The following is an 18,201-nucleotide window of genomic DNA, read 5'->3' on the forward strand; positions in this document are numbered from 1 at the left end:
AAATAAATTATCTCATTTAATCCTTGCAAAGGGCCTGTGAGGTAGGTATTATTAATTTCTCCTTACCAGTTGGGGAAACTGAGGCACAGAGCAGGGATGTGACTTGTCCAAGGACACATAAGGGAGTGGCAAGCCTGGGATTCAGATCCAGACTATCTGGCTCAGAGTCCTTGCTTTTAATCACTAAGTATGGTGCTTTTTAAATTTGGGAGACCTTGATGTGCATCCCAGCTCCACTGTATGGTATCAAGCAGAGGCTTCCCAGCTCAGAGCCTCAGTTTGCTCTCTGTGAAATGGGAGAATGACCTTCCTTACCCTAGAGGTGCAGAGGGGGCAGCTACCTTCCAGACGCTCCCCCTACAACCTCCCATGCCACCTACGCGTACCTCCGGCCAAGGTTTGGGGCCTGAGGGTGGGGCTCTGGTGAGGGGGCGTGGCCTTGGACGCTCTGGCCCAATGGGAACCGGGGGGGGGCAGGGACCTCCTCCCAGCTCTGTCCAGCAGGCGAATCCTCCTCGCAGTTCCATCTACCTCCCGGGTGCCCCAGAGGTCTCCGATCCCAGCCCACCCCCAGCCCACCCGCCCAGCCTGCAGCCCCCTCCTCCTATTCCCCGACCTCAGCCTGCGCCCCTCGGGCCTCGACATCATGGGTGACGGAGGAGAGGGTGAGGATGAGGTCCAGTTTCTGCGCACGGTGCGTATCTCTGTGTTAGGGGGTCTCTGGGGCTATCTCTCGGGTCCCTCTGAGTGTCTCCTTGTCTCCGGATGTCTCTGTACTGATCGCTGGTGGCCTTTGAGTCTCAGGGTCTATTCTTCTGTCCCTTTGGGTGACCGTCACTCTATCTTTCTCCTTTTTTGTCTCTCAGTCTCGCTCACCTTTCTCACCATAGAGAATTAGAAGACTTTGGGACTGCAGAATGGGGAGGGGGATTTTCGGCCACTCTCTCTTCTGACATTAGCTATTTGTCCCAGAGAAGAGGGGTTAGCTGAAGGAGCACCCCCCTCCCACCACCCTGGAAGCCGGCACTTGGGGAAGGTGGTTCTAATTCCCGAGCTTAATTTAGCTGTTCTCCCTGCCCCCCGCCCCCACACACCACCTAGCCTACTTCTCTTTTGCTCCAGACTCTGACCTAATTTAAATTTTGGGAACGGGGCTGGGGTGGTCTGGAGGACCTAACTTCTTTGAACTTCCAGCCCTTGAGGGTCTCCTGAGGGGACCCTCGGTTCTGGGTCTTCTTTCTTCCCTCCCCTCTTTTGGGTAGGAGGGCCAAATATGGCTGCTAAAGGTCTCTGGGTAGTGTCTCTCCCTATCCATCTCTTTGGGTTGTCTCTGTCTTGCTGTCTCTCCATCTCTGTCTCTCCCTGTCTCTGTCTTTGTTCTTTGGCTTTAGGCCTTCTGCATTTTGTTCTGCCTCCCTAGCTCTGTCTCTCCTGGCATCTCTGGTCCCCTACTGGGGGGCAGGGATGAGAATTGGAACAACAGGTGTCCCTCCCAGAATAGCCAGCTTTTCTGGGGCCTGGGCAGGGGACAGGGAGAGGGTGTGTGTGTGGGGGGGAGGGGCTGCCCAACTCAGAGTCCTTCCCACTTTTCCCTGCCAGTGGCTGAGTGTATGGGAGGGGATGTTCTCTCCTCTGGGCCAGGTCTGCTGACCCTGCGCTAGCCCCTCCCCTCCTCCTCCCAGGCCCTGGGAAATGCTGACACAGCATTCCGGGGCCCCAGAATAGGACCCTGGTGAGCTGGGTCAGATTTCCTGGGAGGGAGGAACAAACAGCTGGGGCTAGTAGTGAAGGATAGGGACAGCTGGTCATTCGGCCACAGGAGGAGGCCTAGCTTCACCCTAGACTCTTGCCCCAGCTCCAGCGCCTTAGCAGACACCATGGGTTGGGCTCTCCCCTCCTCCCCGGCCCTAATAAGACCATGGCCATGGTATTAGCCTTGAGCAGCCGCTCTACGTCAGGCCCCATGCCCAGGGCCTTGGTCTCCTGAGACATCTAATTATATCCTCGCCTACCCTATCTTCTGAGGTAGGGCCCTATCTTTATCTCCCTGGGAGATTTGAGGGAAACCAAGGCCTGAGTGGTAGAGTCACTTGCCCAAGGTCAAGGCCAGAAAGTGTCATCTCTGGATGCCCCTGGGACCCACCCAGTGGAGAACTGACCTCAGATTTGCCAGGTTAACCTGTGCTGGGGTCTACAGCTCTGGCCCTGGCATCTCTTGGCCCCAGACTAGGTCTGTTTTCCTGAACTTTATTGGAGGTGGTGTGGTATTCTTCTCACACTTTTTGGACCTCATCCCACCAGTCAGAAATACATTTTATCTTGCAACCCAGCGCATGCAAATACACACGTATATTATTTTTTTTTAAGATTTTATTTATTCATTTATTTGAGAGAGTGAGAGAGAGAGAGAGAGAGCACACGAGAGGGGGGAGGGTCAGGGGGAGAAGCAGACTCCCTGCTGAGCAGGGAGCCCGATGCGGGACTCGATCCCAGGACTCCAGGATCATGACCTGAGCCGAAGGCAGTCGCTTAACCAACTGAGCCACCCAGGCGCCCACACACATATATTATTTTTAAAACCCAACTTTATTGAGGTATAATTGACATGCAATAAATTGTACCCATTTTAGGTGTCCTAGTTCAGTGAGTTTCGAAAAACTACACACGCATGAAACCACCGTCATAAGCAAGACATAGAACATTTCCTTTACCCCAGAAAGTTCCCTCTTGCTCTTTGCAGTACTCACCCTGTCTGTTTGCTGTATGTCACTGGTTTCCATTAGGCACTTGGAGGGTTTCATATGTAGTATATGCTCCTTTGCCTTGCTTCCTTTGCTCAGCCTATTTTTGACATTTATCCACATGGCATGTGTCAAGAGTTTATTTCTTTTTGTTGCCGAGTGGTACTGCACTGTGTCAATGTGCCACAATTTGTTTCTCAGTTCACCTGCTGATGGACATTTGGGTTGCCTCCCAATTCGTGCGATTATAGACAAGTTGGGTGCATTCACACACATCTAGTTTTTCCTGGAAACAGGTTTCATAAAATGTAGGGAGCCCTTAGAACAGGGGGGGCATGTTACTATGTTCTGCTCTACTTCATTTCAGTTTTTAAGCATGGTGGCCATGCTCCCCCCCCCAAAAACGAATTCATTTCCGTTTGATGGGTGGTGACCTCTAGCCCTGCCTAGGTTGGAGTTGCTCAAAGCATGGCCCACGTCAGAGCCTCCTGGATGCTGGTAATGGTCAGGATTCCCCGCTCACCTCACCCCAGAGCCACTGACTCATGCCCTTGGTGTTGGGTGGGAAATTAAGGCAGCAAGGGACCTGCATTTGTAACCAGGTCACCTCCGTTCATGCTGCTGCAGGAGGAAGTTAGAGGATCTTGGTGTAATGATTAGGCCTCCAGTCTCTGGCTGATATCCTGGTTTGCCATTTGCTTGCTTCCTAACTTTGGGCAAGTGATTTGAAGTTTTCTCTCTGAGCCTCAGTTTCCTAATCTGGAAAATAGGGGCAAAAGTAGGTACCATAATGATTCAAGGGGCTCCCTGCAAACTCTCCCTGAGCTCATCTCCTCCCGCTTTCTCGCTCCTTCTGCCAACTGCCTCCTGCTATTCCTCAGCACCCACGTTGGCTCTCTCCAGCCACAGGCCTCGGCACAGGCTGCCCGGCTTCCAGAACGTTCTTCCCCCAGAGATGAGCAGGCCGGATCCCCTTCTTGTTAGTCAGACAAAGCACAGCTCAAATGTCACCTCCTTGGAGAGGCTGCCACTTCACCCCCTCACTGATGTCATCCCTACCCCTAAAGCCACTCTATTACATCAGCCTGGGTTGTTTCATAATACTGGTCACTGACGTGAAAATTATGAACCTATCCCTTTGCGTATTGTGAGTGTCCCCCACGAGGATGGCGCCCCATGAGGACAGGGACTTTGCTTTATTCGCTGCTCTATATCTGGTGCCTAGATCAGAGCCTGGCTGCAGGTGCTACCCAATAGCTATCCGCCGAAGGAACATAAAGCCCTGAGCGTAAAGCCGGGCAGATAGTAAGTGCTTAATACATGCAAGCTGTCTAACCCTCTGAACACACAAGTGCCCTGCATGTGCCGGGAGGTCGGGGTTGGAGGTTACAGAGCAGATCAGACCTCTCCTTCTTCCCTGGCTGAGCAACCGACGGGGGGCTGCCCGTGTGCTCAGGAGCCAGGGACTGGAGCGAGTTTGTGTGATATGCTGGATGGAGGGGCTGGAGGCTGTGGGACCTCAGGCGGGACACCGAACTTCCTTGAGCCTGTTTTCTCAGCTGTGGAAGGAAATAACCACTGCCTTACTCAATGGTTAAGAGCTGAGGTCTCTATCACTTCTGACTGATGTCAAAGTGTTGGGCATTCCCCCGTGCACACGTATATTAGTTATAACTGTAGATAGGGGCTACTTTACTAATGTATGAAGAGGTGGTCTACTGTTCTAAGAGTGTGGCATATAGAGCCACGGCGTGGGGATCAAATCCCAGCTCAGCTGCAGGACAGCTGTGTGACCTCAGGCAGCTTACTTGACCTCTCTGTGTCTCAGTTTCCACAGGTTCACATCATAGAACTTAACGTCAGAGGATTCAGCAGTGAGTTCATATGTGTTAAGTTCTTGGAATGGGACCTGGCACATAGAAAATACCCTATTTCACTTAAAACTTTAGCTTATAACCTTGAAATCATTTCCAGCTTAGAGCAGAGTTGCAAGGTTACTTCGAAGAACTCCCGCGTGGCCGTAAGTCATTTCCCCCACTTGTTACGATTTGGCACATTTGCTTTATCTCTCTCCCCCGCCCTCCCTCTGTGCACATTTCCCCCCTCAACTGTTTGAGGGTAAGCTGTGGACATGATACTTAAGTCCTAAAACACTTCAGTGTCTGTTTCCAAAGGAACAAGGGCAGTCTCCTCTTACAAAACCACAGGACAGTCATCAACCTCAGGAAATGTAGCCTTGCTCGGATGCCATTATCTGTCACGGTCCTGGTCCGTCTTTCACCAGCGGTCACCAGGAAGGAGTCCCTTGTGGCCTGTCCAGGATCCAGCCTGGGCCCCGGCATTGCATTCAAGTGTCATTAGAAAGCACTCCTTGGGGTGACTCTTGGTATCAGTTCAGGTCTTGATCTTAGGATCGTGTGTTTGAGCCCCGCGTTGGGCTCCATGCCGGGTTTAGAGCCTACTTAAATTAAAAAAAAAAAAAAAGAAAGAAAGAAAAAGAAAAAGAGAGAAAGCACTCCTTTATTGATAGCTTTTACCGAAACAATACACCAAAGAGAAATTAGAGAAGGCTGAGCTTAAAAGCCATTGAAATTGGGGGGTTTATAGTTTCCACCTCCAGTGGCTCACCTTGCAGACCCCACTGGAGCCAGTAGGACTGGGGTTCAAATCCCAGCTCCTCGCCTTAACAGCTGTGTGGCCTTGGACAAGCTATGCCCCCTCCTTGAGCCTCAGTTTCCCCATTTGAAAATGGGGATGACTAGCTTCTGTCCCATGGGATGTTAAAAGTGTGTGGAGCCCTCAGCATGGGCCCCCATGTGACACTTTGTGAGCTGGTATTATCAGTCGCCGTCTCTTTCGTGAGAAGGGTAGGGTGACGGTCTGCAGTGTCTGCGGGAGCCCTGACCCCGTGGCCTGCCCACAGGATGACGAAGTGGTCCTTCAGTGCAGCGCCACCGTGCTCAAGGAGCAGCTCAAGCTCTGCCTGGCCGCCGAGGGCTTCGGCAACCGCCTCTGCTTCCTGGAGCCCACCAGCAATGCCCAGGTCAGTGTGGGAGTGTGGGGGGGTCTGAAGGGGCAGAGTCTAGGGTCCAAAGAAGAGGGGTCTGGGTCTGAAGAGGGGGTGCTGACAGGAGAGCAAACAGAGAGGCGCTAAGAAGGAAAAGGGGGCTGGAGGTCCGAGACAGGGAGTGGAGGTCTGAGAAGGGAGAGCAGGGGACCTGGGCAGGGGGAGTCTGAGGGGATGGAGGATCTTGAGTTCAAAGAAGAGGGGATCTGGAGGCGGCTGCTGATGGGAGACAAAATGGGGACTTGAAAAGAAAAGGGGGCTAGAGGTCTGAGGTAGGTAGGGGTGGAGGTCTTCGGAGGAAGGGGCAGAGGCTCAGGAGTCTCAGGAGGCAGGTGTTTAAGGGGGCAGAGGGCCTTGGATCCAAAGCAAAAGGGCCTGCAGGATTGGGGGATGCTAGCAGGATAGGGGGTTGCTGACTGAGGAGGGAGTTAGAAGCTGAGAGTGGAGGGAGCCCAGGTCTGAGGGTGAGGTGGACTCAGGGTCTGAGAGTGGAGGTGACCTGGGGGCTGGGAAAGGGAGGGGACATGGAGTCCGGTGGTGGAGGAGGCCGAGGGTCTGAGGGAGTCAGAGAGTCTTGGGTCCAAGGGGGAGGATGCTCCGGAGTCTGAGGTGACTGGGTGGGAGACTGAGGAGGAAGGCACAAGGTTGGACCCTGCTGTGATTTGGAAGCAGTGTTCAGTGTCTGAGGAGGGAGGCAGGAATTGGGGCTCTCTGATGGTGATTGCAGGGGTGGGGCTTCCTGGGGGGTTGCAGAGGTTTGGGCTATCTGCAGGGGAAGGCATGGCGTTGGAGCAGGTGCAGGAGAGGGCTGAGGCTTGCTCTGAGATTAGGTGGGCTGTGGGGTACTCAGGTGGGGAGGGTGGTGTGGAAGCTTCTGTGAGGTTCGGGTGGGGTTTAGGTGTTCGAGGGAGGAGGCATGTTTCCTGTGATGTTGGTATAGATTCAGGGTATCTGAAGGGGAGGCAGAGTGCAGGGGCTTCTTGGGGGATTGGGGTCAGGTCTGGGTCCGTAAGGGGTGTGGGTATTTAGACCAGCGCTCAGGGGCCTTCAGGCACCCCCCTCACATCTTCCCACCCCCAGAATGTGCCCCCCGATCTGGCCATCTGTTGCTTCGTCCTGGAGCAGTCCCTGTCGGTCCGAGCCCTGCAGGAAATGCTGGCCAATACCGTGGAGGCTGGCGTGGAGGTGAGGCTCCCGGCCCAGGCGGGGGCAGGGCCAGGGCTGGGTGGGAAGACCTGGGGCTTGTTCACCATCTGCTCTTCTTCCTCTCTCCACCCCGCCCCCCACAGGCCCTCAATTTGGATAAGTGGGTAGGTCTGGCCTTGGGTGTCACCTTGTCCTTCCCACCTCTCCTGACCCCAGGCCCGCCTCTTGGGCGCACATCCTGCACACAGGGGCTGGGGGCCTCCCCCACCCCAGTTGTCAGGGGCTGTGGAGTCCACACAGGCCAGGCAGGAAGGAAGGAAGGGCGTGGGGGCTTCTGAGCCCCCATGCCCCCGCCTGCTCCTTTCTTCTCTTTCCCATCCTTTCCTCCAACCCTGATCCCAGCTCTTCTCTGCATGGGACCTCCCCTCTCGCCTCCCCCTGTTCCAAGTGTGGGTCCCTTCCACTCTAGGAGTAGGTCGGCCATGTGATCATGGGGCCCCATCACATGGCCCCCTTAGAGCATGGGCATGTGAGAGCCAGGATGGGAGGCATGATGCCATCGAGAGACCGGGTGACCCCCTCCCCCAAGGAGGGGCAGAGTCTCCTTGTGCTTGGGGGGGGGGGGGGTGTGGCAGCACAGGGCGGGTCCCTGTGGGGAGGTTCAAAGATTTAACGACTGGTAGGACTACACTGGTGCATACCGGCTGCAACTCAGCTGCGTTAGGACAGGTTACAGCAAAAGGGGCCAAGGCCCATGGTATATGAGGTATTGGGGCTTCCCTGGGAGTCCCCAGGCAACTGGAACAGGGGTTCAGCCTCCCTGAGGGATTCTGGGGCCTGGTTAACAAGATGAAGGGGGCAGGGAGGACAGAGTGGGCTTTGGGAAATATAAAACGTCCTATCCACAGGCTTCTCAGAGACACAGCCCCTACTTCCATGAATGGGGGAACTGAGGCGAAGAATCTGTTGAGGGTCTGAGCTAAGGCTTCCTCGTGTCCAGGCCTGAGCATGCTACTTTATGGGGAGCATATTGCCACCTGGGATAGGCCAGATGCCTTGGGGGCTTCTGTACTCACTCTGTGCCCTCTCTCCCGCATCGTCCCCCCGCAGTCGTCCCAGGGCGGGGGCCACAGGACACTCCTGTACGGCCATGCCATCCTGCTCCGGCACACACACAGTGGCATGGTGAGTGCCCGAGCGAGGGCGCGTGGGCAGGGGCAGGGGACGCAGGGCCCGCCGGAGGAGGCTGACTCCCCTCTACAACCCTAGTACTTGAGCTGCCTTACCACCTCCCGCTCCATGACTGACAAGCTGGCCTTCGACGTGGGACTGCAGGAAGATGCCACAGGTGCGGCGCTGGAGGGGGGACGGTGGGGATGGGGAGACTCCCGGCAGGGGCCGGGCTGCAGGAGGTGCAGGACTGGGGGAGCAGGGATGTGGGGACAAGGGCAACTTGGGTCAGCATGGGGGAACCCTAGACAGAGGGTCTGAGGGCAGGAATGGAGGACGTGAGGCAAAATGTAGGTAATAGGAGATGATAGGAGGATTTGGGACAGAGGGTTGGGGAGGCTCTGTGGCTGGGAAGCCCTTGGGGAAGGGCATTCTGGGTAGCTCTCATTCTGACAGCTTGCCCCCCACCCCAGGAGAGGCCTGTTGGTGGACGATGCACCCGGCCTCCAAGCAGAGGTCGGAGGGAGAGAAGGTCCGCGTTGGGGATGACCTCATCCTCGTTAGTGTCTCCTCAGAGCGCTACCTGGTGAGCAATCCCACCCCCAGCCCAGCTACGGCTGCCCCAGGGCTGAGGGGCCCCCCCGGGACCGCCCACCTCCTCATCCTCCGTTTGTGGGCTCTCTGGTCACCACGTCCCGACTCCCGATTCCAAGTTTCCTGACCTCTGGCATCCACTTCTGGTCTTTGGTGCCCCATGGCCCAGTTGGATCTTGGTTTCCTGATCTGTGATCTCTGATTTTCTGTCTCCTGTCTGCCGCTTTCCCGGCTTCCGCCTTTGGTTTCTGGCATCTGACTCTGGAACTGTTGCTCACCCCACCATCGTCTCTGACTGCCACATCCTGGCTGCACCCAGCACCTGTCCACGGCCAGTGGGGAGCTCCAGGTTGATGCCTCCTTCATGCAGACACTGTGGAACATGAACCCCATCTGCTCTGGCTGTGAAGAGGGTGAGGGTCCCAGACCTCATGCCCCTAGATTAAGACCCCCAAAACAGACTTCCCACATTGCCCCTCAAACATGTCCATACTGAGCCTTGGAACCTCAGACCCCAAACCTAGATCTCCAAATTATGACCCTCATACTTAGATGTCCAACTGACCCCAAATCCAGAACGCTGGAGCTCAGACCCCAAACCCCAAACTCAGTATCAGCCACCCGAATCCAGACCCCAAAGCTCACATGCCAAACTCAGGCACTGGAGGTCAGTCAGACCCTTAAACTCAGATCCAAAGCTGAAAATATCACATTTGGAGCTTATCCTTCAGACGCCCAAGCCTCAGATGACAAGCACAGATGGAGACCTCAGCTCCCCACACTCAGACCCCCAAATTCAAACCCAGATACCCAAATACTCAAACCAACACCTCTAATTCAGACCCCAAACCTCAGTCAACTGACCTCAGACTTCCAAGTTTTAACCTCAAATATCTAAAATCATCTTCCAAATTCAGACCCTCATGCTAGGACCCCACAGCATGACCCCAAAACTTTGACCCCAACTCTCACACCCAAACCTCAACCCAAGCTGAGACTCAGACCACAGATCCTGAAACTCAGGCCTTAATCTCAAACGCACCAGCTTCTGACTCCAAAGCCCAGATCTAACTTCAGACCCCAAACCTCAGATACCAGCCTTGGACCTCCAAAATCAACACTCAAAGTCCAGACCCTAGCCTCAGACTCAACCATCACACCTCTAACCCCAGACCCCAAATCAAGCCTTGGAACTCAGAGCCCAGTATCTGGGAACATGAGACTCAAACCTCTGATCCCAACCTCAAAAATCCAAACTCAGACCCACAAACCCCCCAACGTCAGCCCTGTACACTCAGACCCCCAAACTTAGATTCCCCACCTTAGACCCTAAATCTCATACCCCCACTTCAGACCTCAAACTTAGCCCAAATCTCAGACTGCATGGCAGTCTGATTTCAGAGATCCTGAAACTCAGATCTCTAACTGCAGACCGCCCCAAACCCAGTCCCAGTCTCCCACAGGGGAAAAGCAGGACCCCTGGATTCCACTTTGGCTCCCGGGCCCCTCCAGGTCTCCAGCCCCGCAGTGACCTCTTTCCCTTGCTCCTCTCCAGGCTATGTGACCGGGGGCCATGTCCTCCGCCTCTTTCATGGACACATGGATGAATGTCTGACCATTTCCCCCGCTGACAGTGAGGACCAGCGCAGGTCTGGGATGGGGACAAGAGGCCCTGGGGTGTTGGGGTATGAGGGGGGGAACACAGAGGTAGGCCAGGGGGGATAGCACCCTGTGGGTGGGGTTGGGGATCACATTCTGGGGGGCTGGTGACTGAACCCCTGACCTCACTCTCTCTCGTGCCCCCAGACTTGTCCACTACGAGGGGGGAGCTGTGTGCACCCACGCCCGCTCCCTCTGGAGACTGGAGCCACTGAGAATCAGGTGGGGGGTTTGGGGCTGAGAGCTCCTGGGGGGCCTGGGAGGGGAGAGAGGGTCTTGAAGATCTGAGAAGGAAACTGGAGTGTTGTGAGGGAAAATCTGAGGAGCCCGAGACGGTGAGGAGGGTCTTCAGGGTCCTCGAGTCCTGGAGGAAAAGGACTTAGGGGAGGGTGGGCATTCCTGAGGGAGAGATTGGGGGTCCCCAGTAAAAATGCGAGGAGACGCCCCGCCCCCCCGCAGGAAGACTGGGGGCTTGATGAGGTTTGGACCAAGACTGTGGTGTCCACGGGAGGGCTGGGGGAGTCCTCTGACCCTCCGTGCCCCCACCCTTCACAGCTGGAGTGGAAGCCACCTGCGCTGGGGCCAGCCACTCCGTATCCGGCATGTCACCACGGGGCGGTACCTGGCGCTCACCGAGGACCAGGGCCTGGTGGTGGTTGATGCCAGCAAGGCCCACACCAAGGCCACCTCCTTCTGCTTCCGCATCTCCAAGGTTGGTGGGGGGCCAGGGTGCCCTCCCTCACTTGGAGCCCCGAATCTGGCCCCATCCCCCACTCCACAGGCTCTTGGGCGGGGGGGGGGCTCCCTGATTAAATGCACAGGCAGAGGAGGCTGACCTCTGTCCCTTGCCCCTGCAGGAGAAGCTGGATACGGCCCCCAAGAGGGATGTGGACGGCATGGGTCCCCCTGAGATCAAGTATGGGGAGTCACTGTGCTTCGTGCAGCATGTGGCCTCGGGCCTGTGGCTCACCTACGCCGCCCCAGACCCCAAGGCCCTGCGGCTTGGTGTGCTTAAGAAGAAGGTGGGCGCCTGGTGAGGGGAAGGGGTGGGGGTGTCGGCAGGGGCGCAGGAAGGGGACTGGGCGGTGGTCATGCTTGAGCCTTTGGGAGTTTGAGGGCAGGACTGAGAGAGAAACTGAGATTGAGAGAGACAGGAAAGAAGAAAGAGGGATAGACGGATAGAGAGGCGGAGAAGGAGAGAGATACAGAGACAGAGAAAGGCAGAGACAAAAAGACATGGAAACAGGGACGTGTACGTGGTTCAGTCGGTTAAGCATCTGCCTTTGGCTCAGGTCATGATCCCAGGGTCCTGGGATCGAGCCCTGCTTCGGGCTCCCTGCTCAGCAGGGTGTCTGCTTCTCCCTCTTCCTCTGTGTGCACGCTCTCTCTCTCAAATAAATAAATAAATCTTAAAAAAATAAAAAAGACATGGAAACAGAAAAACAGAGAAAGACAAAGACAGAGAAGGAGAGATGGAAAAGACAGACAGAGACAGAGACAGTGACAAACAGACCAAGAATAACATTTGGCAAATTATTGAGTACCCCAGTTGTTCTGGATGTGTGTGTGGAAAAGTAGGTGAGACATGGTGAATAAACTGAGACATGATGAATAAACTGCCTTTAATGAAGTACATAGCCACTCTGGAACGAGGGCACAGCATGTGCAAAGGCCCTGAGATTGGAATGAGATTGGTTTGTTGCAGTACCAGAAAGAAGATCCAGTTTGGCTGGAGCACAGAGATTGAGGGATGAGTCTTGGAAGATAAGGACAGAGAAGAGATACGAGCCAATCATGTGGGGTCTTGTGGGCCATGGGGAGGGTCCCAGGTTTTACCCTTAGTGAGATGGAGCCCCAAGAGCGTTTTGAGCAGGCCAGCGAGGTGACCTGACTCAGGTTCACGTGGTTCCTTAGCTGCTTGTAGGGTGGGGGTGAGGAGCAGAGCTGGAGTAGGGAGCCCAGGGAGGCGACTGTTGATATGGTCAGGTGGGACAAAACAGTGGCAGGACTAGGGTGGGGACTGTGGAGTAGGGAAGGTGGCAGATTCTGGTTGTATTCTGAGGGTGGAGCCAACAGGATTTTCTGACAGACTGGATATCGAGAGAGCGGTTGAGGATGATGCCATGATTTTTGCCCTGAGCAACTGGAAGGATGGAAGTGCCATTAACTGAGTCGGGGACAGTCAAGTGTCCGCTCAGGATGACAGGGATCCAGGGTCTAGAACAGAGCCCCTCGATAAAGAGTGAATGAATTAGAAGAGTAGGGAGACACCCGTTCGCAGAAAACGAGGCTTGTAGTCGGATACCTGATGGGAGGATGTCGAGACAGGCCCAAAGGGAACTGTGGGAGCTGTCAGCAGTGGTTAAGCATCTGCCTTTGGCTCAGGTCATGATCCCAGGGTCCTGGGATCAAGACCTGCTTCGGGCTCCCTGCTCAGCAGGGTGTCTGCTTCTCCCTCTTCCTCTGTGTGCACGCTCTCTCTCTCAAATAAATAAATAAATAAAAAGAGAGAGAATGGAAGAGTCAGGTGAAGAGGGATAGAAGGTGGTGTCCTGCAGAGAGACTCAGTGGAGGACAGGGGGCAGCTCTGGGGCTAGTCTGGATGGAGGTCTGCGGGCATCGCCGTTGGTGGCCCAGCCCACTCCCGACCTCTCTGTCCTCCCACTGCCAGGCCATGCTGCACCAGGAAGGCCACATGGACGACACGTTGTCACTGACCCGCTGCCAGCAGGAGGAGTCCCAGGCTGCCCGCATGATTTACAGCACTGCTGGCCTGTACAACCAGTTCATCAAGTGAGCCACCTGCCCACTCTGCACCCCCGGTGCCAGGCCCCACCTTGACCCCCAAGCTCCTGGTAGTCATACACCTGACCCCTTTAATCTCTACCGCTGACATCCACACCCCTAACATGCACAGGATCCCTAACCTCTAAGCCTCTGACCTCTATACACTTGACCCCTAATCTGACCTTGATAACCATGATTTTGACCTCACATCCCTGATCACCGCTGACACGCAGACCCTTGATCCTGGAGCTCCCCAGCCTAACACCTGCCTCCACGACCCCCTGTGCTTACACAGGCGTGAGTCCCAGTCCTGGCCCTGTCCTTGGCCACTGTGTGACCTCAGGCCAATGTCAGTCGCAGTCTCCCCCTCTGTGAAACAGGTGTGTCCATGAGAGTTCTCCGGGGGCCAGGGGGTAGGACTCGCGAGCGCCGCAGGATAGCGCTCGGGGCTCATTGCTGACAAGTGCGCCGTCCCCACAGGGGCCTGGACAGCTTCAGCGGGAAGCCGCGGGGCTCGGGGCCGCCAGCTGGCACAGCGCTGCCCATCGAGGGTGTCATCCTGAGCCTGCAGGACCTCATCGGCTACTTCGAGCCGCCCTCCGAGGAGCTGCAGCACGAGGAGAAGCAGAGCAAGCTGCGCAGCCTGCGCAACCGCCAGAGCCTCTTCCAGGAGGAGGTGAGGCCGCGGCGGGGGGCGGGGCCCGTGGACGCGGGTGGGCGGAGCCTGAGGGAGGGGCGGTGCCGCGGCGCCGGGCGGGGCGGGGCCTGAGGGACCGGGGAAGTACGTAGTGGTCTGAGAGCCTGCGGGGCGGGTCGCAGGCCGCGGGGACAAGCGAGGGGGCGGGGCCTTGAGGAGGGGCGGGGATTTGGGTTGGTAGGCGGAGCCTTGAGGGAGGGGCAGGGCGTTGGGCAGGGCGTTTGGCAGGGCAGGGGCGGTGCCTGTGAGAGCGAGACGCAACCAGAACGCAGGGGGCGGGGCGGGCCTTGCTCCTTCACCCGGGGAGGGGGGCGGGGCCTAAGTGAAGCCTTGTGCAGAGAGGCTAGGCCTGTGGAGGCTGTCAGGACCGGAAGAAGTCAGAGGATGAGGCTGTGGGAGTCAGGAGGCTGTGTCTGTTGGGGCTTGGCCTGCAGTTGGGGGCACCGAACCAGAGTGGAGCATGGGGGTAGGGGCAGGGCCAGAGGTGGTTCTTTGAGCATCAGTGACCTCAGTGCAGGGAGGGTCCTCAGTTGCAGTCAGGGGCTGGGGGTCCGTGTGTTTCGAGAGCACGAGGGGAAGAGATGTGGAGGGGCCTCCGTTCAGCACCGGGTCTGAGTGAGGGGGACCGAGCCGGGTGGCAGGAGGGGACTGGACAAAGGTCTGATGGCTCCACAGGGTGATGGGGGAGCATGTTCACTTAAATGCTAACGACCTGGCCCTTCTCCCGTCCAGGGACTCCCAGTCTGATCCAGAAATGATAATAGTAACAATAACAAAACTTATGGAGTGGAATTAGTATATGCCAAGCCTGGTGCTAGCACAGAGCGGGTGCTATATAAGTGTTGGTGGTTATTATTACCTTGAATTTAGGCTTTATTATGTGCTAAGGGTGCCATATACATGACATCCTCCTGATAACCCCATGGGGGGTGTAATTCCCATATTACGAATGGGTCACTGAAGCTCTGAGAGACGAGATAACAGCCGTCTACCCTGTGGTGGTTTTTTTTTGTTGATTTCGCCGTTTCAAGTGGCCCCCAAGTTTAGTGCTGGAGTGCTGCCTAGTGTTCCTGAGCGCAAGACGCTGTGATGTGCCTTACAGAGAAAATAAATGTTACATAAGCTTCATTTAGGCATGAGTTATAATGCTGTTGGCCATGAATTTAATGTAATGAATCAACAATATGTATTAAACCAGTGTCTTTAAACAGACACACATATAAAGCAAGAGGATGTATTGATCGTTTGACAAAAATGTTGTGACTCAGCGAAACTCCCTGTTTGGTTCAGTATTTGCTAACTGTTCATGGTGATTTTAAAGAACCTAACTAGCACGAATAACAAGAACTGACTGTATATGTTTTATATGCCTCTCTGTATGTCTGTTATAATTCACGATAAAAGAAGACAAAGATGAAAATGTAAAATGTGAAAAAATCTCTCTGATGGTTGGTGTGGAGAGTGAGCTGGGTCACACAGGACCCGAGTGGGGTGCTTGGAAGTGGGTGGGATGGAAAGACAACTTCAGGAAGGAAAAGCACAAAGTCAGTCCTGATGTTAATAAGGATGTATTATGTTGGGGACAGCGGCAGAGAGGACAAGGACAGATGTGGGGAGCTGAGGAGGAGAGGAGGGTGATGGGAGTGGAGGGGAACATGGAGCTAAGGGCGTTGGATCTGGGGACATAATCACTGGTTGTTGAAGTCAGATGAATTTACAAATCCAAGAAAAGCAAGGAAGGGAGGGCCTGGGACACCCGCAGTGACTCACCCTGTTTCCCCCGCACCCCAGGGGATGCTCTCCTTGGTCCTGAACTGCATTGACCGCCTAAATGTCTACACCACTGCTGCCCACTTTGCCGAATTTGCAGGGGAGGAGGCAGCCGAGTCTTGGAAAGAGATTGTGAACCTGCTCTATGAACTCCTGGGTAAGGGGCCCAGGCCTGGTTTCCCCTAGCGCCCCCAGGTTCTCAGTCCCATTGGGTCTGACCCCTCTTTCCACCCTCAGCCTCCCTGATCCGTGGCAATCGTACCAACTGTGCCCTTTTCTCTACCAACTTGGACTGGCTGGTCAGCAAGCTGGATCGGCTGGAGGCCTCCTCTGGTAGGAGAACCCAGGGGGAGGGGACAGGGGCTGGGGCAGGGGAGGGCCGCGGTCTCCTCACCCGTCACTCTGCCATCTACGCAGGGATCCTGGAGGTGCTGTACTGTGTCCTGATTGAGAGTCCTGAGGTGCTGAACATCATCCAAGAGAACCACATCAAGTCCATCATCTCTCTCCTGGACAAGCATGGGAGGAACCACAAGGTTGGCCCCTCCCCCTGACCTCTCATCCCCTGAAATCTGAACCCTGACCTTTCCCCATGCCCTGGGATTCTCCACTTCCCTCACTTCCCTCCCCCCATCTTGGACTGCTCTCCACACGCTTCCATCTCAACACAAGGGTCTCAAACTGACAGTTCTTAAGTAGATTCTGGGCCACAGATGTGCTTCATTGGATCTCTGAAATATTTTAAAAAATATCTACTTTTGTAGTCCTTAGGGGGCCGTGTTTACACTCTCCAGTTCGCCACAGGTCCTGCCTGTTCCCGATGCATGATTTCTAACCAGCTCCCATGTGTACATTATCCAGTTTGGTCCCCAAAGACAGGAGTGTGCAGCCCCTGATGATCTAAAATCTTCTCTTGACCCCCCTCACCTCTTACTCCAGTCTCCCCTTCCTTACACTGCTGATGCTTTATCCCAGCTCCTGTGGGCCCCCCACCCCAGGCTGACCTTACTCTGTGACCCTTTACCTTCCTCTGTGAGCCCTGATCTCCCACGTTCACTACCTCCTTACAGTCAAAATCTCCTGTCCTGGCACACCATCCTTAATATCTGGCTTTCCACTGTAGACCTTCCGTGATCTCCCTGCCCTGGTGCTCTCACCACCTGACCTCTGACCTTGACTTTCAGGTGCTAGATGTGCTGTGTTCCCTGTGTGTGTGCAATGGCGTGGCCGTGCGCTCCAACCAAGATCTCATTACTGAGAACTTGCTCCCTGGCCGTGAGCTTCTGTTGCAGACAAACCTCATCAACTATGTCACCAGGTCTGGCCCCTAACCTCTGACCCCAGCCTGACCTCACCCTGACCACAGATCTCAGAACCTCTCCACCCTTTCCCAGACTCAGAGACTCCACATTCAGTGGATGTCCCTTCCAATGCCTCCCACGCTAGGACTTGACACCCAGGCCTCATAGATGTCTGCTCTTGCCCCAGCTCACCCCTGGCTCCCACTCCTCTTGTCCTTTCTCCCTGCTCCATTTCTGCCTCTGTCTGTTCTCCTCTCTGTCTTTTTCTGTTTGCTCATTTTGTCTCTGTCTGTTTCTCTCTCTGTCTGTCTGTTTCTCCTCCATTTCTTTTTTTCTGTCTCCCACCCATCTCTCTCATCTCTGGTTTTTGTTATTGTTTTGAGAGAGAGGGAGGGTGTGGAGGAGCAGAAGGAGAGGGGGAGAGAGAGAATCTTAAGGAGGCTCCACGTCCGCACAAAGCCCAATGCAGGGCTCAATCTCATGACCCCGAGATCATGACCTGAGCTGACATCAAGAGGCAGACACTTAACCCGCTGAGCCACCCAGGCTCCCCTCTTTTTTTTTTTTTTTAAAGATTTTATTTCTAAGTAATCGCTACACCCCACGTGGCGCTCGAACTCAAAACCCTGAGATCAAGAGTCGCACACTCTACTGACTGAGCCAGCCAGGCGCCACTCTTCTGTCCTTTGAGGTCTCTTTCTGTCTTTGTCTCTGCTTTCTCTCTGACTCCATGTCTCTGCCTTCTGTTTTCCCCGTGTATATCTCTCCTCCTCTTTCTCCCTTTTTCACTTCCACCCCTGCAACAACCTGGCTCTGCTCCCAATCTCTCCCTCACTCCCTCTCCTGTCCCATCTCTCCTGCAGCATCCGCCCCAACATCTTCGTGGGCCGAGCAGAGGGCACCACGCAGTATGGCAAATGGTACTTTGAGGTGATGGTGGACGAGGTGGCTCCATTCCTGACAGCTCAGGCCACCCACCTGCGGGTGGGCTGGGCCCTCACTGAGGGCTACAGCCCCTACCCAGGGGGTGGCGAGGGCTGGGGCGGCAATGGGGTCGGCGATGACCTCTATTCCTACGGCTTTGACGGGCTGCATCTCTGGACAGGTACCTGGACCCTTCCAGGGGGCTCTCATCCCTCACTATCTGCCCCAGAGTTTCCAAGTTTCTCACCACACATCTTGGGGTCGTTGGGATCCTGATCCCCAGAATAGACCAACTTTTGACCCCTTACTCCTAATTTCCCAAGACCTAAAGCTTCCAGAATCTTG

The 18,201-nt window shown here is 55.3% G+C and overlaps 1 protein-coding gene across 13 annotated transcripts in view; it reads left to right on the top strand.

Moving 5' to 3' along the window:
- The first annotated feature begins 557 nt into the window (after window positions 1-557).
- Window positions 558-18,201, top strand: part of RYR1 (ryanodine receptor 1) — a 109,011-nt gene continuing 91,367 nt past the window's right edge. For all 13 annotated transcript variants that reach the window (XR_010408321.1, XM_054511380.2, XM_054511388.1 and 10 more), the window contains exons 1-18: window positions 558-694; window positions 5,665-5,784; window positions 6,889-6,993; window positions 8,065-8,139; window positions 8,224-8,302; window positions 8,598-8,710; window positions 9,038-9,131; window positions 10,274-10,367; window positions 10,525-10,599; window positions 10,933-11,089; window positions 11,235-11,399; window positions 13,049-13,170; window positions 13,645-13,840; window positions 15,653-15,788; window positions 15,869-15,964; window positions 16,049-16,167; window positions 16,816-16,949; window positions 17,796-18,037. Coding sequence is in view for 12 of the 13 variants with exons in the window: in XM_054511380.2 (XP_054367355.1) it covers window positions 647-694; window positions 5,665-5,784; window positions 6,889-6,993; window positions 8,065-8,139; window positions 8,224-8,302; window positions 8,598-8,710; window positions 9,038-9,131; window positions 10,274-10,367; window positions 10,525-10,599; window positions 10,933-11,089; window positions 11,235-11,399; window positions 13,049-13,170; window positions 13,645-13,840; window positions 15,653-15,788; window positions 15,869-15,964; window positions 16,049-16,167; window positions 16,816-16,949; window positions 17,796-18,037 (2,170 nt within the window). In the remaining variant the exon portion in view is untranslated. The remainder of the gene's footprint in view (window positions 695-5,664; window positions 5,785-6,888; window positions 6,994-8,064; window positions 8,140-8,223; window positions 8,303-8,597; window positions 8,711-9,037; window positions 9,132-10,273; window positions 10,368-10,524; window positions 10,600-10,932; window positions 11,090-11,234; window positions 11,400-13,048; window positions 13,171-13,644; window positions 13,841-15,652; window positions 15,789-15,868; window positions 15,965-16,048; window positions 16,168-16,815; window positions 16,950-17,795; window positions 18,038-18,201) is intronic.

Source organism: Mirounga angustirostris, unplaced genomic scaffold (genome assembly GCF_029215605.1).
Source record: "Mirounga angustirostris isolate CCGP_5_RB_7025 unplaced genomic scaffold, mMirAng1.0.hap1 SCAF_16, whole genome shotgun sequence".
Lineage (NCBI taxonomy): Eukaryota > Metazoa > Chordata > Mammalia > Carnivora > Phocidae > Mirounga > Mirounga angustirostris.